This window comes from Pogona vitticeps, chromosome 2 (genome assembly GCF_051106095.1).
Source record: "Pogona vitticeps strain Pit_001003342236 chromosome 2, PviZW2.1, whole genome shotgun sequence".
Taxonomy (NCBI): domain Eukaryota; kingdom Metazoa; phylum Chordata; class Lepidosauria; order Squamata; family Agamidae; genus Pogona; species Pogona vitticeps.
Window position 1 is genome coordinate 26,577,799 of NC_135784.1, and position 14,059 is coordinate 26,591,857.

The 14,059-nt window shown below is 45.4% G+C and overlaps 1 protein-coding gene across 2 annotated transcripts in view; it reads right to left on the reverse strand.

The window, feature by feature from the left end:
* PRRC2A (proline rich coiled-coil 2A) overlaps positions 1 to 14,059 on the reverse strand; it is a 55,436-nt gene that overhangs the window by 32,841 nt on the left and 8,536 nt on the right. For both annotated transcript variants that reach the window (XM_072989040.2, XM_072989041.2), the window contains exons 2-8: positions 4,726 to 4,894; positions 4,209 to 4,386; positions 3,993 to 4,092; positions 2,926 to 2,998; positions 2,336 to 2,479; positions 2,093 to 2,229; positions 1,890 to 1,969 (exon numbers count right to left, since the gene is read on the reverse strand). In XM_072989040.2, the coding sequence (XP_072845141.2) occupies positions 1,890 to 1,969; positions 2,093 to 2,229; positions 2,336 to 2,479; positions 2,926 to 2,998; positions 3,993 to 4,092; positions 4,209 to 4,386; positions 4,726 to 4,837 (824 nt within the window). In that variant the 5' untranslated portion in view covers positions 4,838 to 4,894. The remainder of the gene's footprint in view (positions 1 to 1,889; positions 1,970 to 2,092; positions 2,230 to 2,335; positions 2,480 to 2,925; positions 2,999 to 3,992; positions 4,093 to 4,208; positions 4,387 to 4,725; positions 4,895 to 14,059) is intronic.

Genomic DNA, 14,059 nt, shown 5'->3' on the forward strand with positions numbered 1-14,059 from the left:
TTCCCCGTCTCCTTGACAGCTTCCATAAACTCTGAAGTCAAGCTACAAAAAGCGTTATGTTTTTATGGACCAAAGGCCATTCCTACACATCGCTCCGATTCACTTCCACATAGTCCACATCATTGCCTATACAAATAAAAACGAACCCTCCATGTCTTTAGGGCACCACAAGAGTCTTTATTTCCCCTGCAACAGATTAGAGTGGTCATTCGACTAGATAGGCAGGGTATAAAACAAACAAACAAACAAACAAACAAACAAACCAGCCTGTTTTCCAGGCCCGGCTGGTGCAAATACACCTGAACGATGGGAACATTTCAAGAACACTGTTGTCCACATTTGGCAAGAAGACCAGAAAGATGGCCTACTGGTTCGAAGCCCATTCGGAGGAGTTGATGCCACCATCGAGGATAAGGGGAGAGCTAAAGCAGCATACAAAGTCTGTCCTAGTGAGTACAACTTGCAGGCTCTTCAACTTGCTCGTAGCAAAGTCCAACAGATTGCCAGGAGATGTCCCAACAATTACTGGCTTCAGCTCTGTTCTCAGATACAAACAGCAGCGGACACAGGCAACATCAAGGGAACGTATGACAGTATCAAGCAGGTTTTAGGTCCAATACAGAAGAAATCTGCTCCTTTGAAGTCTGCTACAGGTGTGATCATCCAGGACCAAGCACAGCAGATGGAACGCTGGGTGCAGCACTACTCTGAGTTATATTCTAGAGAGAATGTAGTAACTGAAGAGGCATTAAATAACATTGAATGCCTGCCTGTCTTTGAATAGTTGGACAGCGAACCAACTTTAGCAGAAATAAAAACAGCCTTGGATTCCCTCACCTGTGGCAAGGCACCTGGGAAGGATAACATCCCTGCTAAAGAGATCATCACCACCGAGCTGTATGAAATCTACTGTCTTAGCTGGAGGGAAGGTGGAGTACCACAGGACATGAAGGATGCAAACATCTTCACATTATATAAAAACAAAAGTGACAGGGGTGACTGCAACAACTACCGTGGCATCTCTCTTCTTATCGTTGTAGGGAAGCTGCTTGTCCATGTTGTGCTGAAGAGACTCCAGGTGCTTGCAGACAAAGTCTATCCAGAATCAATGTGGATTTTGAGCTAATAGATCCACCACTGACATGGTATTTTCCCTCAGACAGTTGCAGGAGAAATGTAGGGAACAACAACAGCCAAAGTTCCAAATAGCGTAGTCCTAAAATGAGCTGGAATTTTTAATATATATATATATATATATTACTGAAATAGCGACATCTACATTGGCTTGGGCATGTTGTGAGAATGGCTAACGGTCGGATTCCAAGATCTCCTGTATGGAGAATTAGTGCAAGGAAATCGCCCCAGAGGGAGACCACATCTGCGATACAAGGATATCTGCAAGTAGGATCTGAAGGCCTTAGCAATGGACCTCAACAGATGGGAAACCTTGACATCTGAGTGTTCAGCCTGGAGGCAGATGCTGCTCCATGGCCTCTCCCAATTTGAAGAGACCCTTGTACAGCAGGCAGAGGCAAAGAGGTAGTCACAAAAGCCACAAAATCAGTGAGCTAGATGGGGTACAGATTGTATTTGTCCTCAGTGTGGAAGGGATTGTCACTCTTGAATTGGCCTTTTCAGCCACACTAGACGCTGTTCCAAGACCTCTATTCAGAGCATGTCATCATAGTCTCTTGACACTGAAGGATGCCTACCTCTCTAAAAAAGTACAGATACCTCCAGAATTCCTTTTCTGGGCCCTGGTCTTCTATCAGAGAGACCTGAAAACACCCAGCTCTTTTTCAACACAGAGAGGACTTCAAACCACCAGAAACATCAGCCAGCCCCTGTCACTAAGCCCTATTGCCCTAAACCAATCTCTGTTTACTCACCTCTGCGCCTCCACTGCGGGGTAGCGGTAAGGTCCCTGTGGCCCATATGGAGGCGGGAACGGGAGGTATGGGGGATACATCTGCAATGGAACATAGGGAGAACGGGTTACTGGAAGGCTTCCCAATTTCCCATCGGCTCTCCACTTAGAAAGGAGGTCAGCACAGCTACAATGAGGCATATCTTCTTTGGCAATAATACTTACAAATGGCGACATCATCCCCCGGTAGGGAGGGTACTGAGGTGGAATGTTAGGCTGCATGGCGACCCCAGCCCGTCCATCCTCAGGCACCAGCTCCCCGTCGGTGCCCCGCCCACCTCCATCCCGCCAACTGGTTGCGTCTGCAAGACAGGAGGGGAAAGGAGCAAAGGATGAGAAACCCTTTCCCATTTTGAAACACATGCCATCCCTGGTCTTGCCCACTGCTAATAAGGAGGGGCCACTCACTCTGGGGGCGGAGGTTTGGTCCGGGCCCATACAACGCATCGGCAGTGTCCTTTTCTTTGCCAGCTTTGTCCTGGTCGCCAGCCGCCTGCAGGGTCGGAAATTCCTCGCGAGAGAATCGCGACAGTAGGCTTGATCCCTTTCCACCTGGACGACAGATAGAAAAAGCCTGCCTGGTTTTTACTGCAAGACTGTCCCCACCCACATGGCCCCCTAATGCCTGCAGGGGACTGCTCTGCTTCTCCAACACCAGAGAAACAGCCCAAGATTTGGGAAAGGGAAGAGAGAGGGGACCAAGGCTGATCAAGCACTTTTCTATCACCACCTATGCCATTGTGGGTACCAATGCTCTCTGCACTGCAGTTCCCCTACTGTTCACTAATGGTCACAATTTATAGCTCAAGACTCAGCAAACACTTCCAAATGAGAGAAATGACCTCCTTATGACAACAGAGGCAGGCCAGGCTGAGCCTGAAGTAGGAAGCAAGAGATTTGCAATTACTGTACGGTAAGAGGCAAACAGACTCCCTTGTAACCCTTCCAAATTATCCCAAACCTCAGCTTTGTGCAGAATTAGCTGGGACAAAACTTACCATCTCCTTGCGCTCCATGGGTAACGCTGGCCTGTGCCCAGGACTTTACCCCGCTTGCTACTGTAGGGGGATTCTGAGAGTGGGGGGTGGGAGAACAGAGAAATGACACTTCAAAACCAAGCAAACAGCCTTCCTGCTTGTTTCTGTTGACCAAAGAATTCCAATACCTTGGGGAGAATCTCTTTGTTATCTTTTTTTATCTCAAAGATAGACAACAGATAAGTGTGCTTCTAAAGTTTCTAGAGCATAGTTTATCTCTTACTTTCTCAGACAATTCTAATTAAGATTCTCCATGTGGTGAGAAAAGAATGTGCATATGTATAGGACAGTAAAGTGAAGGAAAGCTATGTCTGTCTGTTTTACTGCTAAAACACAGGGCTGACCCACGGCCACATACATGCTTCATTGGGCAGAGTATCCCTCCCGCCCCCACAGTTTAGAGTTGTGTAACCATGTTTCAGCTTGCACCCACAATATTCTCCTTCCTTGTAGCTAGGCTGCAAAGACATCAGACACTTTTAATTCTGTTTTCAGCTAATTATGGTTCCTTTTTATGTCTGAAATATGGCAAAAACATGTTTAGTATTTAAATGCCTCAGGAAAACTTCACACTTTCAAACTAGGGTTTACTATCTTGGTTTGTTTTTCTAAATAAGAGACTTTTTGCTGCCAGCATTCACTTCAGAAACTCAAAAATTATAGAGGCTCTCCATTAATAGAGGTACTTGGGGCCGAATCGGCAAAATGTAACTGGCAAGACCTCTCACAACAACTAGACAGCAGTCTGAGTACTCCCTCATGTCCTTCAACAAGTACAAATATAATGATTTTTACTTTGAAATATGCAAATACAGAATCAAGCTGCACAGCCTAGTCTATGGCTGGCAGAGAGAGAAGCAGCATACTGCAAAAGGGTACAAATGCTTAGAGATACCATTTACAAAGGAGTAAGAACAAGTTACAGGACAAAGCCTAGCCCAGAAATTCCTGCACATGCCCATGACCTCAACACTTAGAAGGCTACAGAGCAAGGACCACAGTCCACCAGGCTTTCACCACCTCTTTACCTCGGGGGCTGTTGGGGGTCGCTTCTGTTGGTTGGAGGCAGACGTCTGTGAAGCCGGCGGCGACTGCGATTCCGGCGGCTGAGCTGTCAAGGCATCGGTACTGGAGGCAAAAGAAAAAAGAGGCCATCACAGAAAAATCTGGGGGTGGGCAAGGAAAAGCTTCCCCACCCGTCCTCATCCCTGGAGGCCAGTGATGGCTCTTTGGCTCCCCCTCACCTCTTTGGGTCTGGCTGTTCCTGCTTGCTTGCCCATCCTGTCCCGTCTTTCGGCACTAGTGAGACGTTGGGGTCATTGCCTTTGTTCTCCGCTTTTAAGCTTGGCAGGTTCGCAGGGGGTGGCATGCGCCGGGCAATGGCAACCTTACCGAGACTCTGCAAGCCATGGCGGGGAGTGACTACAGGGAACGGAGAAGCAGGGGTGAGACAATGGGTCTCAGGTCACTGCAGGTTTCACCCCACGCCCCCTCCCCACTTCTGTTCTGAAGCAGCAGCTTCCTTCACTGACCCATGGCGACTACCCAACGGCTGTCTTGCTGTGCCACCCGGGACAGTTGAAGATGAACTCAGGATGGGCAAAGGGGCAGCTGCTCAGGGCGCTGCGAGTGCCATCAGAGGGGCATCAGAGACTAAGCAAGTTCATCACAGCAACTGCCTCCTTTCCTCAGAGAACTGGACTGGGAAGAACCACCAAGTCCTCCCTGCATCCCAACACCACACACAGAGCAGCGCCTTACCTGTAGGTTTTTGGATCTCTAAGGACTTGCCCTTGTACGTATCAAACAGGTTGAGCGACGAATACTTTTTTCCATCCTTCCCCTTTGCTGTTTGCCCCAAACGATCTGACATTGCGCTGTAAGGTCATTGAGTACGATGGTTCCTCCTGGCTCCCCGCGAAATGTGCCTCTGTTGGGTGAGAAAGAAGAGGAGACTCAGAAGGGAGGGACCACTCCATGGACACCTCTATGGCAATCGGACCAGAACCATTTATAGATAGGGCTGATGGTCCACTGCTAAATATAACAGTGCCTGATGACCCTGATGACCTAAATCAAATGTCTCAGGAAACCAGGAATGCCCATGCATCACGTCATCTCACTCAATAGCAAGAAGTAGTGGGTGCTCTGGTCCCCAGTCCTTCAGAAGTCTGGATACCCACACAATACGGCCCACTAAAGAACAGTATCTCCCTACCCAAGCATAAAGTCCAAAACTAAACCAGCCCACCCCAACTTAATGTCTTCCAAACTGATTTGACTGCCAACCATCATCCTCAACAAACACAGATAGCCATGCTGGCTAAGGATGATGAACATGCAAGTCCAACTCGTTCGGCAAGGACCTGGCTGGAAAAGGCTGAGCTGAAGTAACCACAGCAATGTATGTTATTTTAGTTCACAGATCTATCCCGACTCCTGAATGCAGTTGACACCTATTTATGCGCCACTGCTAGCTGTGAGCAATTCATCAAAGTACCTTACTCTGAGGCCATCACTCTTAATTAACTTAGGATCACTCTCCATTTCGACTACTACATTAATGCTTCCAGTATCCAAGGCCAATATTTGACCCTATCAAGCGGCCAAATATAATTTGATCATTTATTTACAGTGGTGCCTCGCTTAGCGACAATCCATTCCAGGAAAAATGTTGCTAAGCGATTTCATCGCTAAGCGATTTTTAAAAGTCCATAGAAACGCATTAAAATGTGTTTAGTGCGTTCCTATGGGCTTAAAAACTGACCTTATGCGAAGATCCTCCATAGGGGCGGCCATTTTCGGTGCCTCTAAAGCGGGGGCAAAACAGCAGGCAGCCATTTTGTTTCTCCGGCGGCCATTTTGGAACCACCGATCGGCTGTGCAAAAAGGGTCGCTTTGCCATGATCGCTTCCCCGTGATCATCGCAAAGCGATTTTTTCCCATAGGGGCCATCGCTGAGTGATTGCTCTGGCGATGGCCAAAACCCCATTGCTAAGTGATTTCATCGCTAAACGGAATGATTGCTAAGCAAGGCACCACTGTATTCATTTATTTGATTTCTATCCCACCGTTTTAGACAAAGTCTACTCTGGGCGGGTTACATTAAACATTGTAAATTAAAACAGTTAAAAACAATTCAAAACAATAGTGATTAGTAATGCTTACTAATGCTCAAGATGGGAAAACAGAAAATTATAATAAAAATAAAGTCAAGTATTGACAGGAGGGAAGGCCTGCCTTAAGAGCCAAGTTTTTAATTGGCTCTTAAAAACAACCAGTTTATGATTAAAGAAGTCCCTTTCCAAGACACCAATGCACCTAGGACTATTTAAAAACACTTTAATTATTTCCCTTGAAATTCATATAATGAATAAAGTTGTGCTGTGTTGTTTAAATGTGTCTTAATATTTTGGTATTTGCATACTTATTCTTTTTAGCTTTTAAATTCTGTTGTAATGATGTACACCACCGTGGGTCCTTTTCAGGAGAAAGATGGTATACACACACACACACACACACACACACACACACACACACACACACACACACACACACACACACACACACACACACACAGACAGATAGATATAGATAGATAGACAGAGAGAGAGAGAGAGAGAGAGAGAGAGAGAGAGAGAGAGAGAGAGAGTCTGGCAAGGATAAACATAAAGAAACTTCAGGCATGACTATCGCGGCAAGGCAAGCTAAAAAAAAAAAGCAAGACTATGATGGAGAAAAAGTTTTCTGATTCTATTTTCTGGCCGATGCAATATGTACAGCACTCCAGTAAATTACTGGGGCTCTAACCAAAGAAGAACTTCCTTAACTTGATTCAGTGCTCGCAAACCAGCTCCTAAGTCACCACGTATCAAAATAAATCCAGACTTACCTTCAGTTCAAGCCATCAGCCACTGAATCCTAACAAGTCACAGAACAGAAAGTGAACTATTGTGTGACTGAAGAGCCCAGACAGCAATAAGGGTGCAATCAGCCCGAATGCACAGCCTAAAGGCCCACAACACAAACTGCCTTGCTTATATAACAACATCATGCAAATCATTTTGCTGTTATGCAAAATGAGTGATGGTAAGTCTGCACCAAGGCAGCAAAAAGACAGATTAATTTCGCACCAATTAAGCAAATGTGAAGAATTTCCACCTCCACATGCAAGGATTTCAGGGATGTTCACATACCAAAAGCCAAAGGCCACAAATCTGTTTGGCTTAATCATGTTAGACCACGGGGAAACTCAGAACGTCTAGTGATGTTCTCTGACAGTGGTTCTCGAGCTTGATGTTCTACAACTACAATTCCCAGAAACCCCTGCCAGCACAGCTAGAGGTGAAGGCTTCTGGGAACTGCAATCCAAGAACACCTGGGTTACCCAAGGCTGGGAGCCACTCCTCTGTGACACTGAAAGTAAATGTTCGCACTGTCAAAGATATATGCCGGCATTACATATTTTGCCACAGAAGTCAAATACTTTCAGTGCAAAATCAGGTTTAAAAACGATATGGATTCTAAATTGAGTTTTGTTACAAAAAAAAAATCTAACATTTGACATGTCTGTGTTTTCAGATTTCATCCTGAAGTATAACCACGAAAAAAACAAAACAACCCCCCCCCCCAAAACAACACTATACCACAGTTTCCTACCCTGACGGGTTGCCTTAAAGTTTAACGCTTAAGTTAAGGCTTGACCACTGTAACAACCTAGTGTTCCTCCACACTCAGGAACCCAATTGGTCGGTCGGTCTGTCTTCTTCTCACATTCCCCCTTGTGAAGGAAGAAGCGCAAGGCAAGGGGAAGGCACCTGCAAGACCCTTTTCAGACTGACTGGGTGACCGGCTGGCAACTTTGTGGTGCCAGGAGAGAGAGAGGGGTCACCTCCGCCTCACTTGTCAAACCAGCTCCCTCATGTTTCCCACAATGCACCAGCTTCTTGTGCAAGGGAAAAGAAAAAATGGGAAAGGGTTGCTGCCCATGAGGTTCCCTTGAGCCTCTTCCTTCCTCTCCCTTGGCAACTTGGCTATAATCTATCTGTCTATCTGTCTATCTGTCTATCTATTTTATTTTATTTATATCCCGCCTATCTAGTCGATTGACCACTCTTATAACAAGGGCATTGTGACTTGAAAAAAGGTTGGGAAACACTAATACTGTATATACACGACTGTGTGTACATCCCCGTGTTCTCATGCCATACATACTGTTTTCCACCCATCCCAAACAGGAAATGAGTAACTATGAGCAATATGTATTGTTCCTTTCTCCGAGTTGCTAGTGGCGCCCTTTGAGGACATGCCCTTGATTTGCCCTCTGCAGCAAGGACTAAGGAACTGACATGAACTGAGGTGCTAAGTCTTCATGAAAACAACCTTGGCCCAAGGGCATGCAAGGTGGGAGTCTGCCTGAAACAGAAGGCTTCAGTGTCCGCCTAGAAGGGAACAGCAGTGAAACAAGCCCTATCACAGCAGTAATGATAAAACATGAACTTAGCAAGGCTAATGGCAACAACAGGGACCCAGAAACAAGTTGGGGTAATGCCTGTAAGCACACAGTCAAATCAGAGCGTAGTAACATTTCCCTTTTGAAACTACAGTGGTACCTCGACTTTTGATCTTAATCCGTATTGGAATGACGTCGAAAAGTTCGTAAGTCGAAGTACCATTTTCCCATTGAAATGTATGGGAACAGAATTAATCCGTTCCAGCATTTCAAAAGGCAAAAAAGCAGGGGGAAAGGGCTGGAAATTCCAATTTTCCGTCCTTTCTCCCTGCCTTCAGAGATCTCAAACGGCTTCCTCCAATGTCGGGGGGGGGGAGCCCTTTGAGAGTTCCGAAGGAAAAAAGACAGGGAAAAAGGGTGGGAAATTTGAATTTCCAGCTCTTTCTCTCTGCCTTTTTGCAGGGAGCCATTTACGAACGGCTCCGTTGGCAAAACATGACACTGCCTTGCAAATGGAGCCTCGACCTCGGTCGTAGGTCGACCTCCGTTCGCAAGTCGATGCCGATTTTTGCCAATGGAGCCGTTCGTAAATCGAAAAGTTCGTATCTAGAGACGTTCGGAAGTCGAGGATTGACTGTACAGTGCCCAGAAGATCTCAGCTACCATGGCCATGTTGGCCTGGGAATTCTGGGAAGTCACACACACACACACACACACACAAACATATACACAGAGCAACTTTTCAAAGCTCTGAGTCAAACTAGGGTAGTCTATCCCCTCTAACCAGCAGCACCTTCAATGTCTTAGGCACTGGTTCTTAACCTTGGGTTACTCAGGAGTTTTGGACTGCAACTCCCAGAAGCCTTCACCACCAGTTTCTGGGAGTTGCAGTTCAAAAACATCCAAGTAACAAAGGTTAAGAACCACTGGTCTTAGGTACTGCTCTTTACCTGGATTCAGCATGTCACTACCGTGTGCACCAGCAGGTCACAGACCTGAGATCTACCTAGGTCTGCTACATCAGATCCTTTAATTGCAAATCACAGGGACTGGAACACAGGATCTGTTGCAAACACAACCAAGCTACTGAACTGTGGCCCTTCACTTTGCAAAGGCAAGGAAGGGGCAATCGGTGGGGAGCTGGCACGAGACAGCTTGCAACTAAACAGAAACCAGGGCTATTCAGAAGAGCAGCCACTGCCCACGTGGGAGAATTGGAAGCCTTCTTATCACATTATAGATCCTCTCCAACCAAACCACACTTCCTACAATCTAGTGCCTTTCACATGCACTGGATTACAAAGCCCTCCCTTCCAGGATGTACATTTGATTTAAATCAAACTGATTTACCTGTTTTTTTGTTTTATTTAGCAGAGTGGGCAACAATGGCTGCATCGTCTGCAAAGAGGAAGTCCCGCATGCATTTCAGTTGGACTTTGGTCTTTGCTCTCAATCTGGAGAGATTAAAGAGCTTTCCGTCTGATCTAGTCCAGAGATAGACACCTTCTGTTGCAGTTCCAAAGGCATGCCTCAGCATGACAGCAAAAAAGATCCCAAAAAGGGTTGGTGCGAGGACACAGCCCTGTTTCACTCCGCTTCGGATGTCAAAGGGATCTGATGTTGAGCCGTCAAAAACTACAGTGCCTTTCATTCCCTCATGGAAGGATCTGATGATGTTAAGGAGACGAGGTGGACATCCAATCTTGGGAAGTATTTTAAAAAGGCCATCCCTGCTAACCAAGTCAAATGCTTTTGTAAGGTCTATGAAAGCCACTAAGAGTGGCTGTTGTTGTTCCCTGCATTTCTCCTGCAACTGTCGGAGGGAGAATACCATGTTAGTGGTGGATCTATTAGCTCAAAATCCACACTGTGATTCTGGATAGACTCTGTCTGCAAGTATCTGGAGCCTCTTCAGCACAACACGGGCAACCAGCTTCCCTACAACGCTAAGAAGAGAGATGCCACGGTAGTTATTGCAGTCGCCCCTGTCTCCTTTGTTCTTGTACAATGTGACGATGTTTGCATCCTTCATGTCCTGTGGTACTCCACCTTCCCTCCAGCAGAGACAAAAGATTTCATACAGTTCAGTGGTGATGATCTCCTTACCGCATTTCAGCACTTCAACAGGGATGTTGTCCCTTCCTTGCTGGAGGCGACGGAATGTAAGGCCGCAGTTATTTCTGCTAGGGTTGGTTCGCTGTCCAGCTCTTCCAAGACAGGCAGGCACTCAATGTTATTTAATGCTTCTTCGGTTACTACATTCTCTCTGGAATACAGTGGGGTCTCTACTTAAGAACTTAATCCGTATTGGAAGGTGGTTCTCAAGTTAAAAAGGTCTTATGTTGAATCTGCATTTCCCATAGGAATGCATTGAAAACCATTTAATCCATATCTGCTCTTTTCCGTCCATAGAAACTACAGTGGAACCTCTACTTAAGAACTTAATCCATTTTGGAATGGTGTTCTTAAGTTGAAACGTTCTTAAGTTGAAGCAAAATTTCCCATAGGAATGGACTGAAAACCAATTAATCCGTTTGGCTGTTTTTTTGTTACGTAGAGGTGCGTTCGTACATTGAAGCATTAGTTCCCATGGGAACTAATGCAGAGCTGGTTAATACATACTCTACCACTAGGGGTAGAATTTTTTTTTAACCTAAGATGACCTAAGGTTAAAAAAAGAGCAGGAAAGGTTTTTTTTCCTGTTCTTATCTTGGATTTCTGTTCTCAAGTAGAAGCAAAATTTAGCAAATGGAGCTGTTCTTAAGTTGGATTGTTCTTAAGTAGAGACGTTCTTAAGCAGAGACTCCACTGTATAGCTCGGAGTAGTGCTGCACCCAGCGTTCCATCTGCTGTGCTAGGTCCTGGATGATCACACCTGTAGCAGACTTCAAGGGAGCAGATTTCTTCTGTAATGGACCTAAGGCCTGCTTGATACCATCATACATTCCTTTGATGTTACTTGTGTCTGCTGCTATCTGTATCTGAGAGCAGAGCTGAAGCCAATAATCATTGGAGCATCTCCCGGCAGCCTGTTGGACTTGGCTACGAGCGGCTCGAAGAGTTTGCAGGTTGTACTCGCTAGGACAGGTTTTGTATGCTGTTAGCGCTGAAGACCTCCAACAACTCATGAACCGTTTCAGCAAGGCCTGTCAAGACTTTGGACTAACAATCAGCCTGAAGAAAACACAAGTCATGGGCCAGGGCGTGGACTCACCTCCTTCTATTACCATCTCCACACAAGAATTGGAGGTTGTTCATGACTTGGCTCAACTATCTCTGACACCCTCTCTCTGGATGTCGAGCTGGATAAACGCATTGGCAAAGCAGCTACCATGTTCTCTAGACCCACAAAGAGAGTATGGCTCAATAAGAAGCTGACGACACATATCAAGATCCAGGTCTATAGAGCCTGTGTACTGCACACTCCTGTACTGCAGTGAGTCCTGGACCCTTTGTGCACGGCAGGAGAGGAAGCTGAACACCTTCCATATGCGTTGCCTCCGACGGATTTTTGGCATTACCTGGCAGGACAAAGTTCCAAACAGAGTAGTCCTAGAACGAGCTGGAATATTCAGCATGTATACATTACTGAAACAGCGACGTCTACGTTAGCTTGGGCACGTCGTGAGAATGGCTGATGGTCGGATTCCAAAGGATCTCCTGTATGGAGAATTAGTGCAGGGAAATCGCCCCAGAGGGAGACCACAGCTGCGATACAAGGATATCTGTAAGCGGGATCTGAAGGCCTTAGGAATAGACCTCAACAGATGGGAAACCCTGACATCTGAGCGTTCAGCCTGGAGGCAGGCACTGCATCACGGCCTCTCCCAATTTGAAGAGACCCTTGTCCAGCAGGCCAAGGCAAAGAGGAAGTCACAAAAGCAGCAAAACCAGGGAGCTGGACAGGGGACAGATTGGATTTGTCTTCAGTGTGGAAGGGATTATCACTCTCGAATTGGCCTCTTCAGACACACTAGACGCTGTTCCAAGTCCTCCATATAGAGCACGACACCATAGTCTTTCGAGACTGAAGGATGCCTAATGGTTTTATATAAATGATGATTTAAATCAATTTGGTTCTTTAAAAAATCATTTATCCACCCTGGCTCCTTCCTAGCTAAGAAATCACAGTTCATCTACAAAAGACTAGGTAGTGCAACGTTGCTCTGCAAATATTCAGGAGGCAGTCATGTTTGCAGCCTCTTAGCAGTTTCTGCCAAGATTTCATATGTACAAAACAAAGGTTTTTTTGACATGAAAAACCACTAATCTTTTTAAAACTATGTAATGAAAGAGAGGGGGTTATATTTAGTTTCAAATAAGTCAGAGGAAGATGTTTCTTTGGCATGTGGCTTAATTTTTCTAGGTTCAAATTATCTTAGGAAACTTTTCTTTCTCACAGTTTCAGGTCCTCATTCTACTTAGAACCACAAGGAGTTGAGAGATGAAATTGGGAAAAGTATGTGGCATGTTCTGTGGAATATGGTACCCAAAGCAACCAGTGGTTCCCAACCTTGGGTAATCCAGGTGTTCTTGGACTGCAACTCCCAAAAACCTCAGCCAGCACAGGGTTTCTGGGAACTCCAGTCCAAGACCACCTGGATTATCCAAGGTTGGGAACCACTGATCTAAAGCCTATTGATTCCTGGGTTTTAGAAAAATACAATAGCTCATGTTTCAAAGGGCTTTTTTGTTGATAACTGAACAACTACAGTGTTTCCCTGAAAATAAGACAGGGTCGTATATTAATTTTTCCTCCAAAAAACACATTAGGGCTTATTTTCAAGGGGTGTTTTATTTTACAGTCATGTCATCATCTTCTGGTTGCTGCACAATTGTGGAGGGTGGGGTTTCTGTCAACTGGGGCTTATTTTTGGGGTAGGGCTTATATTGCGAGCATCCTGAAAAAATCATACTAGGGCTTATTTCCAGTTTAGTCCTATTTTTTGGGGAAATAGGGTAGATGTTACACACTTTCATTGCTAGATCTTTCTTTGGCCATTTTATTCCAGCGCTTCCAACTAGGATACTGTATGAATCTAACTCTCTTCTCTCAGTGTTTACAAACTGACCCAAGAACCACAATGGGTAGCTTCCCACAAACCGGTGCTCTCAAATATGCTGGATTACAGGTCCCACAATCCCACAGCTAAAGTTCAATAATTTTGTAGGTCAAGGGTTTGGGGAAAGCCAGATTCATACTAGAACAGTGTGACTTTCAATTTGAGAAATTAAAATAGAAAGTTAGGTTTATGTGTCAAGCTAATACACCAGGGCAGCATCCACAGAGGTAGCTGTGTTAGTCTACACCAGTATGTTGGCTAAATTAATGGGGATCAGCTGTTTTGATAGTTGTTAAGCGAAAAATCGGCTCCCGAAGCAGGGAACTGAACATCGTCAAATGAAAAAACTCCATTCAATCATCACAATAGTGATCGCAAAAAAACTATTCAAGCGATTTCCTTGTCTAACAAGGTAATTGTCAAGCGGGGCACCACTGTACATTAAACTGTGGTGCAAATTAACATTCTACAGTTCCAGATTAGTGAAAATCACAAAATATCTGCTTCCTGGTGTGGTGCAAGTTTCAAAGAAAAGACCTGCAGCCATGATGCCGTCCAATGCTCATTAAGCAACTTCAAC